The sequence below is a fragment of the Podarcis filfolensis genome (assembly GCF_964270895.1).
Source record: "Podarcis filfolensis genome assembly, chromosome: 13".
Taxonomy (NCBI): domain Eukaryota; kingdom Metazoa; phylum Chordata; class Lepidosauria; order Squamata; family Lacertidae; genus Podarcis; species Podarcis filfolensis.
The window spans coordinates 15,535,424-15,555,526 of record NC_139615.1 but is presented as its reverse complement, the minus strand read 5'-3'; the positions used below and the strand labels follow the sequence as shown (position 1 = coordinate 15,555,526).

At 48.1% G+C, this 20,103-nt stretch overlaps 1 protein-coding gene across 1 annotated transcript; it reads right to left on the bottom strand.

The window, feature by feature from the left end:
• TBC1D10B (TBC1 domain family member 10B) lies at window positions 1-18,168 on the bottom strand. Its single transcript, XM_083584309.1, has 9 exons — window positions 17,116-18,168; window positions 11,575-11,674; window positions 11,367-11,474; window positions 11,113-11,219; window positions 10,397-10,511; window positions 8,972-9,037; window positions 5,954-6,143; window positions 5,267-5,421; window positions 1-3,376 (listed from the first exon to the last, which is right to left on the bottom strand). Exons 1-9 carry the CDS (start codon window positions 17,985-17,987, stop codon window positions 2,672-2,674), a joined length of 2,418 nt encoding a protein of 805 aa, XP_083440435.1. The 5' UTR covers window positions 17,988-18,168; the 3' UTR covers window positions 1-2,671.
• Between the last annotated feature and the right edge of the window lie 1,935 nt (window positions 18,169-20,103).

The following is a 20,103-nucleotide window of genomic DNA, read 5'->3' as shown; positions in this document are numbered from 1 at the left end:
GACTGTCATTTTGTTTTGTTAACATTTTTAAACAAAGCAATGAGGGGAAAATCCAGTAAGAACGAGGCACGAACAAAAAGAAAGACATTATTAACAAGGAGGACATTAAAGAGATGTCAGCTGTAAACTTCCAATTTTCTTCTCTTCCTGATTAGCAGTGGTGGTAAAAAAAACTAATAAAAAATTAAAAGGCAAGGGGAGAAAATGAATTCCTAATTTTTCCAGTGTCTGTCCCATTAAATAAGAGCACAAGGTCAAAAAAATAATAACCTCAAGGTTCTGTATACATAATTACAATACTGAAACATATATATAATATATGTGTTATAGAGAAAAGTTATATACAGAAATGAGGATGGACTAATGGAGCTTTTTCGCTGGCTCGTAGATGGGATCGTGGAGTCTAGAAGCTGCCATTTAGGGCAGGCGTGTTCTGGGAAGCGAGATTCTGAAACAGGCTCATGATTTTCAAGCTATTCACAACTGCAGAAAAATGTGGCCTAAGGTGGAGAGCGATGCTGCGGAAGGTGAAAGCAGAAGGGGCAACGGGGAGAGTTATGAAGATGCACAAGTCCAAAGTTGCCCAAATCCATTCAGTCCACTTCCAACCCAGCCCGACCTCCAAGGCAGCAAGAGTTCTCTCTCCCTGTTGCAGAGACCCTTCTTCCCACAACATTTCTAAAATTCTAACCCGCCCAGGCTCTGCTAAGCTACTGTAGATATCAGCATCCCAGGTCTCGCTAAGCTGCATGGAATAAAAGCCAAGGATCTGACCGGCTGCATTCTGCACCGCTATCAAAGGAAGGCCTAGCTAGCTAATGCCAGTGTGTAGGAACGTTAAAAGGGTTTGTGGTTGCATAATGAAAACACATCGAGAAAAATCATTCGAGTTACAGTATTTTAAAGGAACCAATTTGCTTTCCGCTGAGGGACAGAGGAATAAAGCATGCAACTCGGGGGCATGTACTATATTAACAAACTAAAAGCATTTTAAAACCTGTTTTAAACCGCCGTGCCTCAAACTTTAAGAAGGGACTGTGGGGGTTCAAAATATGAAAGCATTCTCAGCCTGTTCCCCAAATGACAATTCCTTAACCTGACCCTCGGCCAGCCTTCTTCCTGCTGCTGGTCTCTCGATAAATGTTAGGGTACTGTACCGCCTCTGACTGCCATGCTGGGCTGGGGATCATGGGAGTTTTCATACCAAACACCTGGGAACTTGGGAAAGGGCTCTTCAAGAGAGCCCAGAGAAGTCAAAACTAATGGTCCAGTGGCTTAAATGTGTTGTGGAGACGCGTCCTTTGTATCCAGCAAATGACTGGTGCTGGGTGTATGCTAATAAAACAAGGGCAAAGATTTCCAAATATGTTGTTAAAGGACTGATATGGGTACCGGTGCTTGGAGAGGAACAGTGTACAACACAGTCCCGTCCCCCACCTTGCTGGCAGAAGCTCCCTAGAAATCTGGCTGCTTCCCTCACTGTCTGGAGGCAGCAAATGGGAATGTTTGTGCCAGAAGGTAAATACTGAAGGACAAGAAATTGCTGAAGAGCAAAAACCTTTCTCAAGTGCATATCACCAAAGGGGGAAGGGGGAATCTCCAATCTCTTTTCTCCTTTCTACTCAAGAAATCTCAACAGACACATATAGGCACCAACTTTTTTTTTCCTGACCACTGCTAAGAAATCTTTGCATAGGAGCAGCCAAATGGCTGAGTTTCTGGGTAGCAGGGTAGCCAGCTCCCCACCCCCAATACACATACACACACTCAGACTCGCATTCACAGAAAGGCTTCCTGTCTCAATTCATTGTATGTGAGGGAGCAATCCAACAGGTTCAGCTTTCCTCTTTGCTGCAGGCCCATGTGGGCTAAAGCCACCTTGATTAAATTTCAGGCTACCATGCAGCTTTCAAAGAACAGAGACACCGCCAGCAAATAAGGCAACTATCGTAGCCTGTGGGTAACCATGCATGGGGCCAGGTAGCCAAAGGAAGGAGGGATTTCTTATATGGGAGACAGTCAAGTCTGGGGTGGAGCCGAGGGATATATATATATCAATGTTATTAGGGCCAACCCACAATGGAAGAAACATTTGTTAATATATTGGCGGGAAGACAATACCTTGTTCTCGAAACCAGCCTCTCTGGAGGTGGTTTTGTAAGCCTGGAGTGGTTAAATAGCTTTAAGGAGAGAGGATTCTATATACAGTACTTGAAATTGGGATGTCAGGAGTTATTATTATTAATAATATGGTTACCTCCTCGGTTAAGATTCCCAACCTTTCGGTAGGGGAGCAGAGTGATGCAGCTGCTCCTGTCGGTTGCGACAAAAACAGCAGTGGGCGGCCATTTTCCGTAGCCACGCAGAGCACAGCCGCCATCTTGTTTTGGCCCTATTCATTAACGAGAGGGGAAGGGGAGGGGGAAGGGAGCCACATTCACCTCAGGCACGCAAAGGGAGGTAAAAACATGGACCTCCGTTAAATATTCCACTACCCAACCGCGGCCCTAAGTTGTGTGGTTCAGTGCATGGCAGCTATCCCTCGCCTTGGCACAGCTCCTCCTGCCCTCTGGGTCCCCCTACCACAACAAGTCTCTGGGTGGCAGCCACCACCTTGGTCCTTGGCTGACGGGAGGGAGTCGTCGGGGCCCGTGTGGCCCCCCAGCCCTACTCAAAAGTGTGTGCTTTGTACCACGGACGCCCCTGAGGTTCCCCCCTCCTTCCCCTCCTCAGCGGGCGGCGGAGGGGCTGACTTGGGTTCCTTTTTCCTCTGCGACAACTTCCTCTCCTTCTTTAGCTTGGCCTCCTCTTTGGCTCGCTCCCTCTGCTGCTTCTTCTCCCGCTCCTTCTCCTGCTTCTCCCGCTCCTTCTGCAGCTTCCGCTCGCGCTCCTTCTCCTGCTTCTGCCGCTCCTTCTCCAGCTTCTCCTGCCTCTCACGCTCCTTCTCTTTCCGCCTCTCCTCCTTGCTGCTGCCGCCCGCTTTCCTGGGAGGCCCCCCGAGCGGCATGTTGTTCCCGGTCGGGGACGGCAAGGCCGGGTGGAGGCCTTCGGAAACCACCACCGGGCTCTGGGCGGCGGGAGGAGCCGGAGTGGGGACAGCCGACACGGCCAAGGAGCCCACCGTGTGTGCTGGGGAGAAGGAGGGGCCGCCGGTACTGCCAATGGCCACCCTCTGCCGCAGGCCGGTGAGGCTCAAAAGGCTGGCACTGGCGCTCAAGGGCGGGTTCATGCGGTGGCTTTCCTCGTGGATGGCCCGCGAGCCATGCAACCGGCGGGAGGGCTTGTACTGGAGCTCTCCCCGCGTCTCCCGCCATTTCTTCAGCTGCGTGGCGTTCTCCCGCTCCACAAGGGCTTCCGTCACCGGGAGGTTAATCACCTGGGCAAGGGGCGGACGGGGGACAGACAAAAGAAGCACAAGAGGAATAGCCACGTGGCATCTTTCACCAATGTCCGCCACACTTCCACCCCTGTCTCAGCAGCCCCCTCGTATGTGTAACATCTCCCGGCCCACACAAAACAAAGGCAGGGCCTGGGCAAGGCTACGTCACAGCTGCAATGGAAACCACTTGCCATGTGGAGTTCCTGGTTTCTTCCCTCTGTGGTTTCTCTCTCTCTCACTTTCAAATCAGCCTGGGCAAGCAGAGGAAGGCTGCTTAACCTTTTCCGCTGTGGTCCAATCAACTTCCGCCATGCCACCTTATAATCTGCATTTGGGGGGATTCCAGCATCCGGGACTTCACCCACGTGCAAGCAAAAAAGGGCCTGGCGGAGGGCGATTAGGTACTGACAAACATGGAGGGGAAGAGTTGGACAGAACCTCCCCGTTTGCCCTTCCTTCACTCCCAACTCACAGCCTGCTCAGGCAGATTTTGGCTGTATGAAAAAAATAAAATCAAAACCATTTTAAAAGTTGAGGGAGAAGCAGCCTTCCCACCCTCCCAAACACCTGAACTCCATGTCATTTGTCACTGGAAGCATGTGATTAGCAGATTTCTTAAAGCACTTTCCACCAAATCTGGAGACAGTCTACTTTTATGAGCTCATTTAAGCTCCCTTCCTCAATTATCTTACTTTAGGATTTTGAGTGCATTTGTATCTTCAGTTCATGCTTATCTGAATAAATATGGACACTGTCCATACTTATTCGGTAGCCTGCTCAAGCTCCTTATATGAGGCAGGATATAAGCATAACGGTTCAAACTAAGGTGCTATGTATTTCATGTCCATGCCAATTTGCTATATGATAGAAGTTAGGTAAAGAAGTTTGAAAAATTCAAGGTTCCCATAAAAAACAAACAAGGCCAACCACGTATTTCTAGTCCCTAAGTTAAAAAAAAAAGATTAGGAAGATGGACGAAGTCTGAAAAATACTTAAAAATCAGGTTGATCATAAGCTATGAATGATTTTGACCAAGACTGAAGTAATCAGAATTGCTACACTATGGAATGGACCGTCTCTCCTTTAAATTTGATATCCTTTTGATAATTTGCATTCTCCAAAACAGAGGTAGGCAGATTTCTGGCTTCCGGAATCTACTTTGTGTTTTAGCCAGAACCACTGGAGATCCACCTGCTGGAGATCCACCTGGAACTTGGTGTGAAAGGCACACACCTTTAAGACATATACAGGGGCGGAGCTACCTGCCCCGGCACCAGAGTGGTGCGGTTCCGTAGCCGCCTGCCGGGCGAACGTCGGGAGGGGCGCTGCCCGCCGCCTGCGCAGTGAGCGAGCAGGGGTGGGTGGCGTGGCGATGTCACCCACCCTCACAGCTGACACCCAGTGTGTACTGCACCCCCCCACCCGCCTTCCTCCACCAGTGGACATATATGCGCTGCCTCCGAGAACAGGGATTTCTGAGTACAGGAACTGAGCTGACTTCACAGTTCTTCCACCCAAAAATCCATTTTGGGTTACCTGAAGTGTCCTTCATTTTAACATTTTAATTTAGGTTCCTTAAAAAAAACCCAACCCCCCCCCCCCGCAATTGGTAGTTATAAGTCCTTGCCTATGGAATGGATCGTCCCTTCTTTAAATCTGATATCCCTTTGATAATTTGCATTTTCTACACCAGAGGAGGGCAGATTTGCAGGTCATCTAGAAATCAAACAATTGACCCCAATCTGCCTTCCCCTGCCCTGTGAATCCTGACTACTTTCCCAACTGGCTTTCTGCCTGACGGATATCATGCAGTAACTCATCCTTGGTGCAGAATCCAAGGCTCCTTGTTCTCCGCTTAGAACTCTGCCCTTACGACCTGTTTCTCACCTCCTGGACAAGGAAGTTCTCTTGCATGGTATCAACAGGCAGGTTCCTTAGTTTCTCCATCGTCTCGTACATGCCTTGGCAGGAGCGCAGCTTGTCTACTGAGCCCAGCGTGTTCCGGAGCAGCACTAGGCCCACACGGAAGATTATCTTCACCCCTGCAAGTGGGAGAGAAGGATCACTCAGGGGTTGGGGGTGGGGGGAGAGGAAGGAGCTTGACACATCGTATGACAGGCATCCCTAAACTCGGCCCTCCAGATGTTTTGGGACTACAATTCCCATCATCCCTGACCACTGGTCCTGTCAGCTGGAGATGATGGGAGTTGTAGTCCCAAAACATCTGGAGGGCCGCATTTGGGGATGCCTGTCGTATGAGGCCAGGAATCCCATCATCCTCTGTGAGATGGAGATAAGCGTTATAAAAAAGGAGGCTACACAAGTCGAGTTTGTAACAACCAAGTAAGCAAGGGCTCAGGAGTCACCCTTCTGATTCAATGATGGAAAGGCAGTTGAAAAGAAAAGCCAAAGGAGAGGATCCAATTTATAGCAGAAAATGCTGTTGTTTTTGTATCTTTCCCTACTGACTGGGTCGGCATAAGCGGGGGGGGGGGGGGATGCAGAGACTACGTAATCAAGACACCCAAGGTCTGGCAGAGAGAAAGCGGGTGGGGACCAAGGAAGGAGCCTCACCTTCACAGAAGAACATGTCCCAGACGCGCAGCACAGAACACCAGGGCAAGGTCCGGGAGAAGATGCACATGAACCACTCCGTCATGTACAAGATGGGGTCAACCTTGTACCTTTTCAGGTGGCGGTAGGCAATGGGAGACGCTCGCCGCAGCAGGGCAAAGAAGATCTCCCCATCCAGCTGAATCGCCTCCTGCACAGGAAGCAGAAGAAACCTCTGGGATGACAGGAGCACTGGGAGGAAGGGGAATCACCAACCCTGTATTTCCCCTCCCCACTACTTTCACCTTTCTCCTTTTCATTGTATCCTGCTGTACCAGCCCAAAGGAGGGCTTGTGGGAGTGGTTGGGTGCAGGAATACCAAGGTGGATAAAAATCATTGAAAATCATGGGTTTTTTTTTTTAATTTAAATTGGATTTTTAAAATAAATTGCTTTTGGAGGAAAAATCTTTCTAAAGTTAGCTTTCTATTTAAGTTACATTATAGTCCAAAGGCTATTCATCAAGAAATAAGGATTTGTTTTAAGTTTTTTATGCGTGCTAAAACTCAGTCTAAGGTGTTTTTTAAAAAAACAAACAAACCCGTTTAACCACATCAGTTAACAAACATGGATACTTATGCTATAATGTTACTGTTCTAGTTAAAAAAATTGTTTAAATTGTTATTAAAGAAATGATTGTTTCTCTCCTTCCAATAAAGTACAGCAGAAAAGTTGTCAAAATATAAACAGTTAACTTATTAAACCTCACAATAATTTCACAATTATCTGTCAACGTATTTCTAATAGTATAACCAAATCAGTAATTTTTGATAGAACTGTAAAAACTACTCTGAAAATTTATTATTCCAAAAATGAAACCTTCATCTGGTTGTAAATATTAAGATCATACCAGCAAGAATGAGTCTTTCTGTAAAAATAAATAAATAAATGATTTAAATCAAGTCTTACTAACTAGTGATTTAAATCAAATCTTACTGACTAGTGATTTAAATCATGATTTAAATCGATTTGATTTAAATCAAATCCATCCTGAGGAATACCAAAGAAGGATGTAAAAGATCCCAGAGTGCTTTATTAAAAGAAAGGTGTAGACTTCAGCAAATCAGCTAGCCAGGTCTCCCAGCCTTTACAGATGCAGACATGGCAGGAGGGAGATGGCTTGTCCACACCCAAGCAAAGGTTTATACAACCTTTATACACAAAGCAGCATTTGTCACTCTGGCCATGACTCCCCATTGTGGCAAATACCAAAATCTCACAGATAGTTCCCTTTTCTGGGCTCAGAGCCCAGAACCCCAAGCCCACAGACAATGAAGCCCATTAGCCTATATCAAAGCAAATGGATATATACGTATATGAGCTCACTGCTGCTACAACTACCAATTATTTGCAGGATTATCTTGACTACCAAGATGGTGTCTGCAGAGCTTCTGGAACAGTTCAACTTTGATTCAACACACATGGGAGAACAAAGAAGCCAAAAAGCAGCTTGAGAAGCCTGATTTCAGACCCTGAAAGTAGTTGTCACTTCTGAAAGCAGCAGAGAAGTACAGAGGGACAGGAAAGTCAGAGACAGTAACTAGGAAGGCCTGAAGTGGTCCCATGGAACACAGCTTAAGGCTGCATGGAGCTAGAAGAATTGACATATTTTTAATGGATAAAGGTTCTGTGACTAATGGCTGTATATAAGGCAGAAATAAAGCTTCCCCCAGCATGAAACGAACATAGGAAGCTGCGTTTAAGTGAGCCCACCTGGCTTAGTACTGCCTACAGTAGGTTGCCAAGATTCAAGAAGGGGTCCCTCCCAGACCCACCTGGAGATACCAGGGGATTATACCTGGGACCTTCTGCTAGCAAAGAAGGTGTTCTACCACCAAGCCAGGGCCCTTCACCTGTTGATTTTTGCCTGCTTGGCAGTTGCTTAAAGGCACAGTCTCTGTCCATATAAAGCAGGGATGGGGAATCTGTGCCCCCCCTGATGCTGTTGGAGATCCAGTTCCCATCAGCACCAGTCAACATGGCCAGTGGTCAGGAGAGATGGGAGATGTGGCCCAACAACAAGCTAGAGCGCCTGGGGTTAGTCACCCCTGCTCCAGTGGGATGGGGTAACAAAAGACTCAAGACATACAGTTAGCCACTGATTCCTCTTTAGCTCTGCTGTTCATATGAAAGGTTGGCTTTATTTAATTCACTTTTAACTCTCTTTCACCCTGATATTTTTTCCACCGTGGGCCCACTTTTAAGCAGTCACCTGGTTTAAAGAATGTGTTGCTTAATTGCACACATTTTTAAAAAGCAACTATCCCTGCATATATAAGCAGCTGAATAATAATAAAAAAAACAGTTCCAAAAGGGAAAGGGCATCTTTTCTTTATTTTAAGAGGATGCACACACATCACGACAGGCAAGATCACAGATGTCGTATTTCCACCACTGAAGAGATCACCTCTTCTAAAACGGCACTCGCTGCCCAGTTATAATTATAATTCAGCCCATTATAATGGGCTGGGAAAATAAGAAGTCGGCGACTTGAGTCCAAGGCGAGCTCACTCTCCGGACCAGTCATCTGTGGTGGCAGGGGGTGGGAGGGCAAGTTCCAGGTCTGACTGGAGGAAGGATGAAGGGAGAAGTGAAACAGGTTGGAAAACAAACCCTTAAAAAGCTAGTCCGATAAACTGGCCCTAACAGAGAAATGAAAGTGAGGAAAGAGCAGGCAGGTGTACAATTATGTGTGTCCCTGCTGCTGCTGCTGCTGCTGCATGTTACCAGACTACAAGCCTCCCGTCCTTTCCCAGGAGGGCAAGTTTCATTCCTCTCCAGAAAAGTAGAGAACAGGAAGATACTGGGCGGTTCTTGTAGGACACTGCTAAGCAGACATTCCAGTGAAGTAGTAGTGGGGGGAAACATCTATTCATTAGAGTGTTTTTTTAAGAGTGCAGAAAACATTTCCCCGTAAAGAAGCCCTGTGGAAACGCCTGGGGCTTACTGCCCGTCCTCCCAGGACCACAGCCGTACTCACCAGTCCAGCGCTGTAATAGCCAGGGAGGTATTTCTCACAGATTTGCACCAGGCACCAGAAAGCTTGCTGAAAAGACAGAGAAACAGAAACTCTCAACACTGATAATCTGGGCAGTCATACCCTCCTGGCTAAGGCAGTCCTTCCACTAGTTCACTGCCCAATTGCATGCAATAAACCCCTACTAGTGCATTCAGGAAGGACAGCCCAGAGAGTTACCTCCTCTGTTCTGGCTGCCATATTTCCTTTGCAGTACTGTGCAGGTGGCACACAAGCAACCAACGTCCAAAAAGAAGAACAAAGAAAGCTGCATTATATTGGGTCAAGCCATTGGTCTATCTAGCACAGCATTATCTACGCTGACCGGCAGTGGCTCTGCATGGCTGCAGGAAGGGAATATTTCCCAGGCCTACCTTGAGGAGTCAAGGATTGAACCTGCGACCTTCTGCCTGCAAAGCAGATGCTCTGCTGCTGAGCTACAGCCCTTGACTTCCACTGGAGATGAATAAACAAGGCACTACCAATGGATTGCTATGGGCCTTATAAATTCTGCTGAAATACCATGGCTATATTTCTACGTTGGGCAATGTTTGCAGGTAAGGGTGTTGACAACTGGCCTGAGACTAAGTAACAGGGCAGAAAAGTGGCAGGTTGCCAGAGAGAGAGAGATGGCCCAACAGACTCTTATCTCCTGGTAGACATGCCTTGAGGGCCCGTGCACAGTCATAAAGATTGCTGCAAGACTAGAGTTTGAGTTTGGAGGCTCTGAGACATCTGTTTGGTTTGGTGATTAGAGTGCTGCGCAAGGGCCTGGGAGACCAGGGTTCAAATCCCCACTCAGCCGGGTGACCTCAGCCTGGCAGTCATCCGCTCTCGGCCTAGCCTACTTGTTGTGAGGAGGATAAAATGAGGAGTGGGGGGAAGCCTGCCCATCAGCTTGAGCTCCTTGGGGAAAAGAAGGGATGTGAGTGTAATAATCATTTTGAAAAACAAACCCACTGCACATGCTCAGTGTCATATAGAAAAAAGGCTGCAGCTGAGAACAGCATTCTGGGCTAGACAAGCCTCTGGTCTGACCCAGCAGGGCTCTTCTTAGGTGTCTCTGAGAGCATGGAGCAAGGTGCCGGCTCCCCCTGCCCACTGCTTCAGCAGCACAAAGGACAGTTTCTAGCAGAGAAGGAACCACTGGGTAGCCCTGGTGTAAAAGACCCTCTCCTTACCAACACCAAGAACCCAAGAGTTTTGGAGTCAGGATGCTCTCCACCCTCCCACTTTTCCTGCTGATGATTCTTCTCAGCATATACAAACTTCAGCTCCTCCCAAACCTCATCCACCACATCCCATCCTTTTCTTTTTCAGAGAACCCACATTCTCAAGGTGCCCGCTGTCCCTCCCTCTGCCACACAGTGTCATGAAGTAGCTCCTCACCTCTGCAGGCATATGCATCAGCAAAACCGCGGCCACTGGTGCCTGTGCCTGGCAGTAGCCTTCTTCTGGCCGGTAGATGGTGTAGGCCTTCAGAATGCGGTAGAGGTCCTGCTGCCTGTGACGGAAGAGAAGGGTGAGGACCAGGGATCCAGAACCTCTCTCCTAGCCTTGAAGGGGCATCAGATTCAAAATGGGACCCAGCAGGCTCAGGGAAGGGTTGGAAGGTGTGACGTGGGTCTTTGGCCTCTAGGCAGTGCCATTTCTAACCCAAGACTAGGCCGCAAATAAGGGCTGGGCCTCCAATGGAGGCTCAAGGTTTCCAAAGCACAGGCTTTACTGCTTCTGGGACAGGCAAAGGAGAGGTGGGAGTCATGAGCGTCTGACTACCAATAGGCTGTGCTACTTCTGGTGGGAGATGGAAGGGATGCAGGAGAAGGAAGAATGCTGGAACCTGAGTGAATGCTGACAGTCTTTCCCAACCTGGTGGGCTACAACTCCCATCATCCGCACCCAGCACAGGGAGCTGGAGAGGAAGGGATAAAGCAACACCTCTAAGGCTCCTTAGAGGGCAAATTGTTCAAGTACACGGGGTGGAAGCGCAATCCTAAGAGTCAGAGGTGCACAAGAGAAGCATGGAGACCTCCCAACCTTAGATGAGACTCCTTTTGGCCACTGTAGCAAAACCATTCCCTGCCACCCATCTTCCGTTCTCTCACCCGTGGCCTCCCCGAGCTGCAAACATCTCGTGGAAAGGGAATTGCCTGTGTAGGTCTTTTTCAATCACATCTAGCCATTTGGGATCTCCAGGCTGGCGTTCCAATTCCTAAGAAAAAAGCAGACAAGAATCAAAACAAAACAAAATGGAGAGGCGGAAAGGCTGAAAACTTGTTCTCTCTTCTTTTCCCAACAGACAGCCTGACGTCACCCTCCCATCAGCATAGCAGCCAAGACAAGGTATACTTGGAAATACCTCAAATTTCCCTGGATTTTGATCCAGAAGCTCCTTGCTGTTTGAGAGAAGTTGCCACGCTTTGGCACGGAGAGAAGAGGGGATCCCCTTCCTGCAGCGCAATTTCACCTACAAATGAGATGGAGGAATTAATAAAGGGAAGCTCAGATCCCAGCAGGAGTCTTTACACAATCGGGAAGGTGGTACTCAGAAGCTGATCTCTGCTTACCTTTTGGAATCTGCGTGACAGCCATTTGTCCCAGTGGGAAAACATGTCCAGCCATTTGAGTTCCCTCTGCCTGGCCACATCCACTGGAATGGCGCTTTCACTGCAGGGAAAGAAGAAGAAGAAGAAAGGATAAGGAAGCAGATACTGAGCTAAGGAGAAAAAGGTTGTCAGTTCTACTCAGTGCCAAGTGAGTTTCATACATGCTTATTATGCTCATTTTGCAAGAAGTACACAACATTCATGGAAAGAGCTAAAGGGCTATGCAATATACTGGTACCCTCAGCCTCTTGGCCAGCTTCTGAGCTTTCAAAACGACACAACTACAAATTCCTTTTTTGAAAAATGCAGATTATGCAGCTGCACTGGGGAGGTGGGACCACTGGGATGGCACCAAACTCCCCCAGCCCAGTGTCCTCCTCTTGCTCCCCAGCTTCATGGTCCCCGCGAGTCCCCCTCTTCCAGACCCTTCTAGGAAAAGGGATTGGCAGGGATTGGCAGGTAACGAACACTTTCTGAGCCAGCCAACCTCTACTTGCTACCCTGAACATACCATCTTTGTAATTTCTACTCAACACATGGGAAAATCCTAGACTGAGCTTTCCTTCCATCAAACTCATTGCTCTTGGTTTGTGGCCACCAAGGAGATTGTGGGAGGGCATTGAGAAATGGAGCAGTTTCCTCCTGCGTAACCTGAGAAAATGTTACAGGGTAAGGTTCCAGTCAGAGTGTCTGTGGTTTCCCACTATCCATTCCTGCCTCCGGGCTCACCAACCGTGTACTACATGACTACAAGCACATGCAAGATTCACAATGTATTCAGCTTTCCTTGCTCCTCCCCCACAAAAGAAAACTTCAAAGAGTATCCGGGGATAACTCCAATAAGCATGAATGAAAGTAAGAAGCCCTTCAGCTAGTTGTGATGTGATTCACAATTAGCTGGGCAGTGGGCAACAGGCAATTCAAGCTTGTCCTTTTTTAAAAAACAAATTTTCAAAATACAAACACAAGAAAGAAAGAAAGAAAGAAAGAAAGAAAGGAGACAACTCAAGCTTGTCCTTGTATTGGGGAAGGGGGGGGGAATAGCGAGGTGCCTAATTTCACTTGCTTCCACCCCTTACCCCGCATCAGTTTCAGTCAAGAGGCCTTAGGGAAGGCGAACATACAGAAGGATCTGGGCAGGGCTCCCTTTAACAGAACCCAGCAAGAAACAGGAAGTGTGGTTTGCCAAACAGGAAGTGGTGGGGCTGCTTAATTGAAAAAAGCCAGGGAAGGAGTTTGGTGGGGAAGGAACAGCAGTTTTCTCCCACGGCCACACCCATCGGAGGAAACCAGTGGCTGGTGCTTTTGTGGGGCTCCACTTCTCTGCAAGGCAACCTACAAGCCTCCAGCACTATAAGGCTTTAGCCCATGCATAGAGAACCCAGGAACCTCCACTCACTTCCTACAGCGCATTGGGGTGGGTGTAGCCCTGGGCTTAGCCAGCACCCCTATGCCCCATTTCTATCCTGGTCTTCCTTCCATGGAACTTAGAGCAGCACATGTGGGGTTTATTTGATCTTCACAACAATTGTGTGAGTGCCTTGTTCAAGGTCACCCAGGGGAGCGTTGTGGCTGAGCAGCAGTTTGAACCAGAGCTGCCTACACACCCTGGACTCAAGCCATGAGTCAAAAGCTCTACTTCGCCCCAAAATTCGCTAGAGGAACCTGCATTTCAGAGCCTAAGACAAATCAAAAGAGATATATTTTAACCAATGTGGATAAGGCAGGGAAGAAAACCAAACACAAAACAACAAATCCTGAATACTGGCTCGGCTCAGCTCCCAATATCCCGGTTCCATTTTTTTCTGCTCTAACCCTGTTGGCTGCCGATACCCATAGTTCTTTTTCTATTGACTACTGTTTACTTTGTCAGTCGTTCTTCCTCAATAGCTGGCTTTCCTTACAGGTTCCAGCATCGGCCAAAAGATGACAGAAGGTGGTACAGATGGCTGAGCAGGAACAGCAGCTTATCCGCATCCAATAAGAGAAACTTCAGGCAATTGGTCCCACACCCGCAAAGAAAGCAACCCCCCCAGGCTGCTGCCACCTACATGCATTCGCCAGCTGAAACAAAACAACACCCCACTAATCCTTAACACAGACAGGCCTCGTTACTAACTCATATTCTGCAGATGAACAAGCTGACTGTCAGCAGACTGCAAAACCACTAGGAATTTGCACTTGTCAGAACTATCAACTAAAAAGGGCATTCCACAACTGAAATCAATCCTGCAAATTAGGACTGCCAGCATAAACTAGTTTTCATATTTAATTTGCATCTAACTTTTCTTGTGGGCAAAACTGGGAACTGTTTCTTCCTTGCATCTTGTAAGAGGACTTTAAAAATGGATCCAACACACTGCTGGAAATTCCAGCGATTAAACAGCTTACAACAGAACGTCCCCAAGCCCCACCCCCATTTTCAGAAAGTGAATACTTCCAATTGCTAGAGACAAACAATAGGGAGAAAGCTGTCAGCACCACCTTGCCCTCTGGGGGTATTTGACCAGCCAGCTATTGGAAACAAAGGGCCTTAGGTGCTATGTAAAAAAGGATCTGGCCAAAGGCTCCTCTAATTCAGCGTCCTATTCTCATAGTGGCCAAACAGATGCTTGTGGGAAGTCTAATATCATGTTGAAAACTAGCGGGGGAGAAGAGGGCTGGCCTCCGATGAGGTCTTCCTCATCAAACATGAGCTCAGCACACTTCCTTTCTCTTTAAAAGAAAACTAAAATTCTTAGGATTAGGGGTGGCTGCCAAATCCTGTGTTAGTGGCTGTAACTACAGGTACGTCACTTTCTAAATACACACATACACAATGTTCCACATGCCATACACACTATTCCACACTCCCATGTAGAAACCAGGGCAACCGGGGAGAGGCAATGCTCCCTCCTCCACACCCTTTAGTGGCACCTGATACGGGGCCTAGGTAAGTCTTTGAGCTAAAAGACCTCCCTAGACATCCATCAGTCAGTGTCACTTGGCATTACTATGCTCAGGAATCCAAGGAAGTGAGACAAACTTCCACTGGGCTTAACTACATGACTGAAGGCCACAGACAACTGCCGCTGTACAGTTACAGGTCCCGAAAGGTCAGCTTTTGAACCCACCCAGAATCTCCCAGCTTTTCAGGGCCAGAACAGGCAGCAAGTCTGGGTAGAGTGATACACTGACATGGAGAGGAAGAGGGGAAACACCTTCCAAAAGATAACAGCTCAAAAGCTCTTCAAAAGCAACAGCATGTTGGTCAGTCCACACGGCACAAATCACCTGGGCACTAATTCCCTCTCTCTCTTTCCTCACCCCATGTAGATGAGAAACTGCTTTTAGAAGAAGCTGCTTGTAACTGAGGACTGGGGGAATGGTACTGTTAAGGAAACAAAAGCCAAGCACTCTTCCCAGAATATCTCTTCAACAGCCACAGCTGTATACACTTTATTGACAGTCTGAAGACAATTAAGAGCACACAGGGTAAGTTGAATGTGGCCCACCCATCCCTGCATCTCATCTCCAGGAGGAGCAAGGAAGCGGTGTTAGAAACTCAGATATATAAGCTAAGTGTCAAATGGCATCTTAAACCTAGGTTGCAGTTGCCACAATGGTATGTCTAGGCACCATTCCCACCCCCCCCCCAAAGACGTTTATTAGTATTATTATTAATTTCATTTCTATCCAGCTTTATATTTTAAAGAGAAAATCTCAAAGTGGTTTACGGCACATTAAAACATCAAATAAAACAATACAGAATAAAACAAATTCAAACTTCAGGGGAAATATTTCATACCCTTCTCTAAGTGACATTTTGCTTTCCTCATATTTATCTACCTATTTAATTTATATAGCTGCCCAATAGCAGAAGTGCAGTGTAATGGTTAAGAGTTTTGGGCTAGGACCTGGAAGATCAGGGTTCAAAACCCCACTCAGTCATAAAGCTTACTAGGTGACCTAGGGCCAGTCACAGCCTCTTAACCTACCTCACAGGGTTGTTATAGGGATTGACTGAGGAGGTGGGTGAACCATGTACTCCTTGGAGAAAAAGGCAAGATATAAATGCATTAAAGAAGCTGTTCTGCTTACCTGCTTAAGAAAGGTGGAGGGGCCAGCCAGATGGAGATGCCAGTCGCCAACCTGGCATCCAGAGATCTCCATGTGGTCGCAACTGCGCCCATGTCAGTTGCAAAACATGTCTAGTGCCTGCCTGGCTAATTTCTAACACTGCCAGAAAACAACAGGGCAGTAATCAGTCAATTCATCATCTCAATCTCTCCTAACTGTTAGAAGACTGACAAGTGAGCAGGTGATTGTTTCCTTTGGCTATAGTTAGCAAATACAGATGTAGAGATCCTATATGAAAATGTCTAACCTTTGACCTGCTCACATCCTGGGACAGTGAATTCCCTTAGCAACTTTGTCTCCCACCACACCACAAATGCATGGAATGGCCATTTAAGAGGCAATGGCAACTGGAGTAAGAGGCAAACCAAGGTTTTGGGGTATATAGAGTAATACACAACTGAAATATAATAGACGTGATAGTCTGAATTCACACTACTGAGACTAATGTTACAACAACACTTCCCGTGTTTGGGACAAAGACTGACTGGCATGCACGAAAGAAAGGTGGTCAGTCACAAAACAAAAGAGCATGTAGCATCCTTCCAGTGAAACAACACATCCAGAGAGATGGTTTGAATTTCAGGCAAATGAGGGCAACATTCAAGCTGAAGAGAAAAAACAGAGTTATGGGCAGAGATTAAATCCCAGTCATATTTGGATGGAGAAATGAGTCACTTGATCTAATTGAAGGATCATGCTGAAGAGATAGCTCTAGGGTTTAGGAAGACAATTAAGGCGGTTCCAAAACAGCCATGATCAGCAGCTCCCCCACCCCAATTCATACAACTGTTTTACAGAGCATCAGGAAGCCTCTGAACTCCACACTGTCCTCCTGCCTAGAGGAGAATCAATGTATTTCACCTCTTTGCAAAAACTCAAGTGCTTTTTGTTCCTTTGCTGTATGCCAAGCACAGGATGATGAAGTAGGTTTAGAGGGGAAATATAAGGATTTTTCTTAAAGAGGAATGACTGCACATTCTGTTCCAAACGTCAACCAATAAAACCAAAATCTCATATTCCCCAAAAGTCAAAAATTAGAGCAAGCACTCCCCAAACTAGCGAGATACCATTCACAAAGTCTGATGGACGAGCATCTGTGGGTGATGCCTTAGGTTATACTTATGCTGTCAGGGTACCAATCTGGGCAAGGATCCCTCTCATCCCTAGGATTCTCCCCACAACCCAACTTTTCCAAGATGACAGCTTGCGCCCCCTAGGGGAAGAACATCATATATTCTTTTCCCAGCACCCTAGCCAGAGTTGGAATTGTGGTCATCACTGGATATCTTGCTGAACTTGTTTGTCCTGTATAAAAGACTAACATCTCCCCTCCCTCCCTTCCCCGCAGCATGGGAAACTCATCACCTTGGTGCCAATACTTACACTGAACCAACATATTGGCTGCCCCCTAGGAAGCCATATTTGTCGGTCCTGCGGTATGCCAATCCATTGATCTCGGAATCTGAACCCAGGGAGCTAGCATCATCAAGGAATCCAGAGCCGGGCAGTGACTCCATGGTGCCTGACATGAGGCTGACAGAATCCAAGTAGCTCAATGTGTCAGGAGCTGGAGGAGCTCTGGGTGCCGGGGTTCCGAGACTGGACTGGGAACCCATGTCCTGGGGCGGTTGTGGAGTGGAGAGATCGTGAGGCGCCAAGCCCTCTGGGGTGGTTGGTGGAGTCTTCTCGGGAGGCGTCACGGGGCTGGGCGCTACCACTACCACTGTGGGCGATTCTGGTGGAACCGGGAGAGATTTCACCATGGTCTCTTTAGGCAAAGCCACAGCTGGCGACACCATCCCAACATCATCGGACGACGTCACCGACATTCCATTTACTGTTGCCACGGCTGGCACAGGATCCACCGAATTGGTCACAGGTACCGTCTCTGCGGAAGATTTGTCGCCCACCGGAATTACGTCCGCAGCTACGGCATCCGATGCCACCTGTGCAGGAAAGGCCATGGTCCCGTTATCGTTGGCCACAGCCATGAGAGACATCTCTACGGTGATCTTGGTTAAAGTTGCTTCTGTAGGAATGCAAGGTGCTGCTGTTGTAGCGCTGGTTGGCAGGTCTGCTTCCACGGCTTCCATTGTTACTGCATTGCCTGTTGCCAGGGGCGAAGCTGTCATGTTGTCTGCAGGCACCCCTACAGCCCCAGGAGCCGGGCTCACCTTCTTGAGGGCATGGAGCACTGAGTGAGGAGCATTATACCTCGGTGGGGGTGATGGGGGGTCCCCAGAACCAGTCTCCATAACAACAATGGCCCCCTCCCCCCCAACAGGGGGGGGAATGCGGCCTAGTCACCCAGCCAAAGCCTGAGCTATGGTAAGGGGAGGGTGGGGAAGGAGAAGGAGGAAGCACAGAGCCTCGCGCTCCCCTCTGCCCTGGTAGTAGCAGCAGCAGTAGGAGAGGCAACCACCCCAGGCTGCGCGCGCATCTCCAGACAGCCTAGGCCGGAGTTCAGCCAATGAGAGTCAAGGAGGAAAACGACTTTAGCCAATCACCGAAATGGAACATAACTGGAAGAGAAAGGGGTGGGGAGGGCCTGGAGATGAGGGCGGGGCTCTTCGAAGGGCAAACCAATCGAATAGAGCGGGCTATGGTGCACAGCCAATCCTTAAAGGGAAGTAGGAGATGTCGATCAAAATGAGGAAGGGCGGGGGAGTACTTGCCAATCAGAGGCACAGACCCAAAACCAGAAATCCGTTTTCTTAGCCGGGAGGCCGGCGAAGCTAAACCAATCGGGACAGAGCTGGCTAAGGTATTTGTAGGAAAGGGCGGGGGAGAGGCGTGCTTAAAGAGCCCACCAGCCAACAGGAAGAAGAACCGGCAAGGATTGTCCAATCACCAGCGAGAGCGGAAATTAACCCTGCAAAGACGAACGCACGTGATGTTTATAGGCGGCTAACGGGGAAGTAAAAGCGGCGGCTTTCGTCAAATAAAGCGGCAGCCGAAGGTGTCAGCTTTTTTGAGTAGCGTGATCCTGAACCAATGGAACTCCAGGATGTGAAAATGCGGGCGCGAACGTTTCTGACGTTGCCCAGTCCAGCGAAAGGCAAAAGACCTTTCTCGTCGGCTTGTGAGGTGTTACCAGAGTAGCCAATAAGAATGGGGTTTCGATTTTTAATTGACATTTCCCTAGGCCAGTCAGATTTAAAAATTGAGTTAGACCGGCGAGAGTCAGAGCCAACGACCAAGAACGAAATGAATTGTGGGGGCGGGGAAGAGAGTGATTGATGGGGCTACGAGGGTTATGATTGGAGCCCAGATTGTCAAATGAAAGGCAAGGAGGGGTCCTAACGGGAATAGAATTTCAAGAGATGCTGCCTCGACCGGCCTTGTCAAGAACTTGACCAAAGTCCCAGCATCCTTTGCACTCACGTGATAGTTGTGCACGCTGTGCCGGCTTGAAACGCAGTGAGGTCACTCATTATTCTTCTTAATTGGGATTGAAGCTGGTTTTGAGGGGAAGTGCATCGAAATACCTCACTGCATAAGAAATGACAGGATAGTTTTGGATTTGGGCTGACTACAAAAAAAAGAATTGCTGCCCCTGTGGTGAGCCTGCATTCCTTGGAAAAGCACACTGGGCTGAAGGAGGCAGCTGGAAGCGACAGACACCCTTTCCCACTTTCTCTTTCAGCCTTTACAGTGGATCTGACTTTCACCCAAATCCAAAGTGAGTGATCAAAAGTCCAAATGTGCCCTGGGGTCTGAAAATGTTGGCAACCCCTGATGTACTAGACAGTGTGGGTGGTGCTGTGGTCTAAACCACTGAGCCTCTTGGGCTTGCCGATCAGAAGGTTGGCGGTTCGAATCCTCACGGTAGGGCGCTCTGTCCCAGTTTCTGCCAACCTAGCAGTTCAGAAGCATGCCAGTGCAAGTAGATAAATAGATACTTCTGCGACGGGAAGGTAAACAGCGTTTCCATGCGCTCTGGCTCCCGTCATGGTGTTCTGTTGCACCAGAAGTGGTTTAGTCATGCTGGCCACATGACCTGGAAAGCCGTCTGTGGACAAATGCCGGCTCACTCGGGCAGAAAGCAAGATGAGTGCCACAACCCCATAGTCGCCTTTGACTGGACTTAACTGTCCAGGGGTCTTTTACCGTTTACTAGAGGCAAGGATTCCCAGGTCTTAATCTGTGCTGGGAGCCTTTTTAAGATGAATATAAAGTAGCCACCTACAAATTACAGTGGTACCTCAGGTTAAATACTTAATTCGTTCCGGAGGTCCGTACTTAACCTGTTCTTCAGGTGCTAACTGTTCATGAGCAACTTCAAGAGCCCTCTTCTCCCTTCTTGGGCTTCTTTTATATTTAAACTGGATTTTGAGCAGGCAGCCCTACAGAGGACTATCCTCTGCAAAG

What these genes read in the sequence shown, in the direction of transcription:
- TBC1D10B (XM_083584309.1), bottom strand. Translation starts at nt 17,987, where the DNA reads ATGGAGACTGGTTCTGGGGACCCCCCATCACCCCCACCGAGGTATAAT. An exon ending in TGATGCATATGCCTGCAGAG is followed by an intron (nt 9,038 to 10,396) that starts GTGAGGAGCTAC and finishes CTGTCTTTTCAG; the next exon opens with CAAGCTTTCTGGTGCCTGGT. An exon ending in GCTATTACAGCGCTGGACTG is followed by an intron (nt 6,144 to 8,971) that starts GTGAGTACGGCT and finishes CTTCCTGTGCAG; the next exon opens with GAGGCGATTCAGCTGGATGG.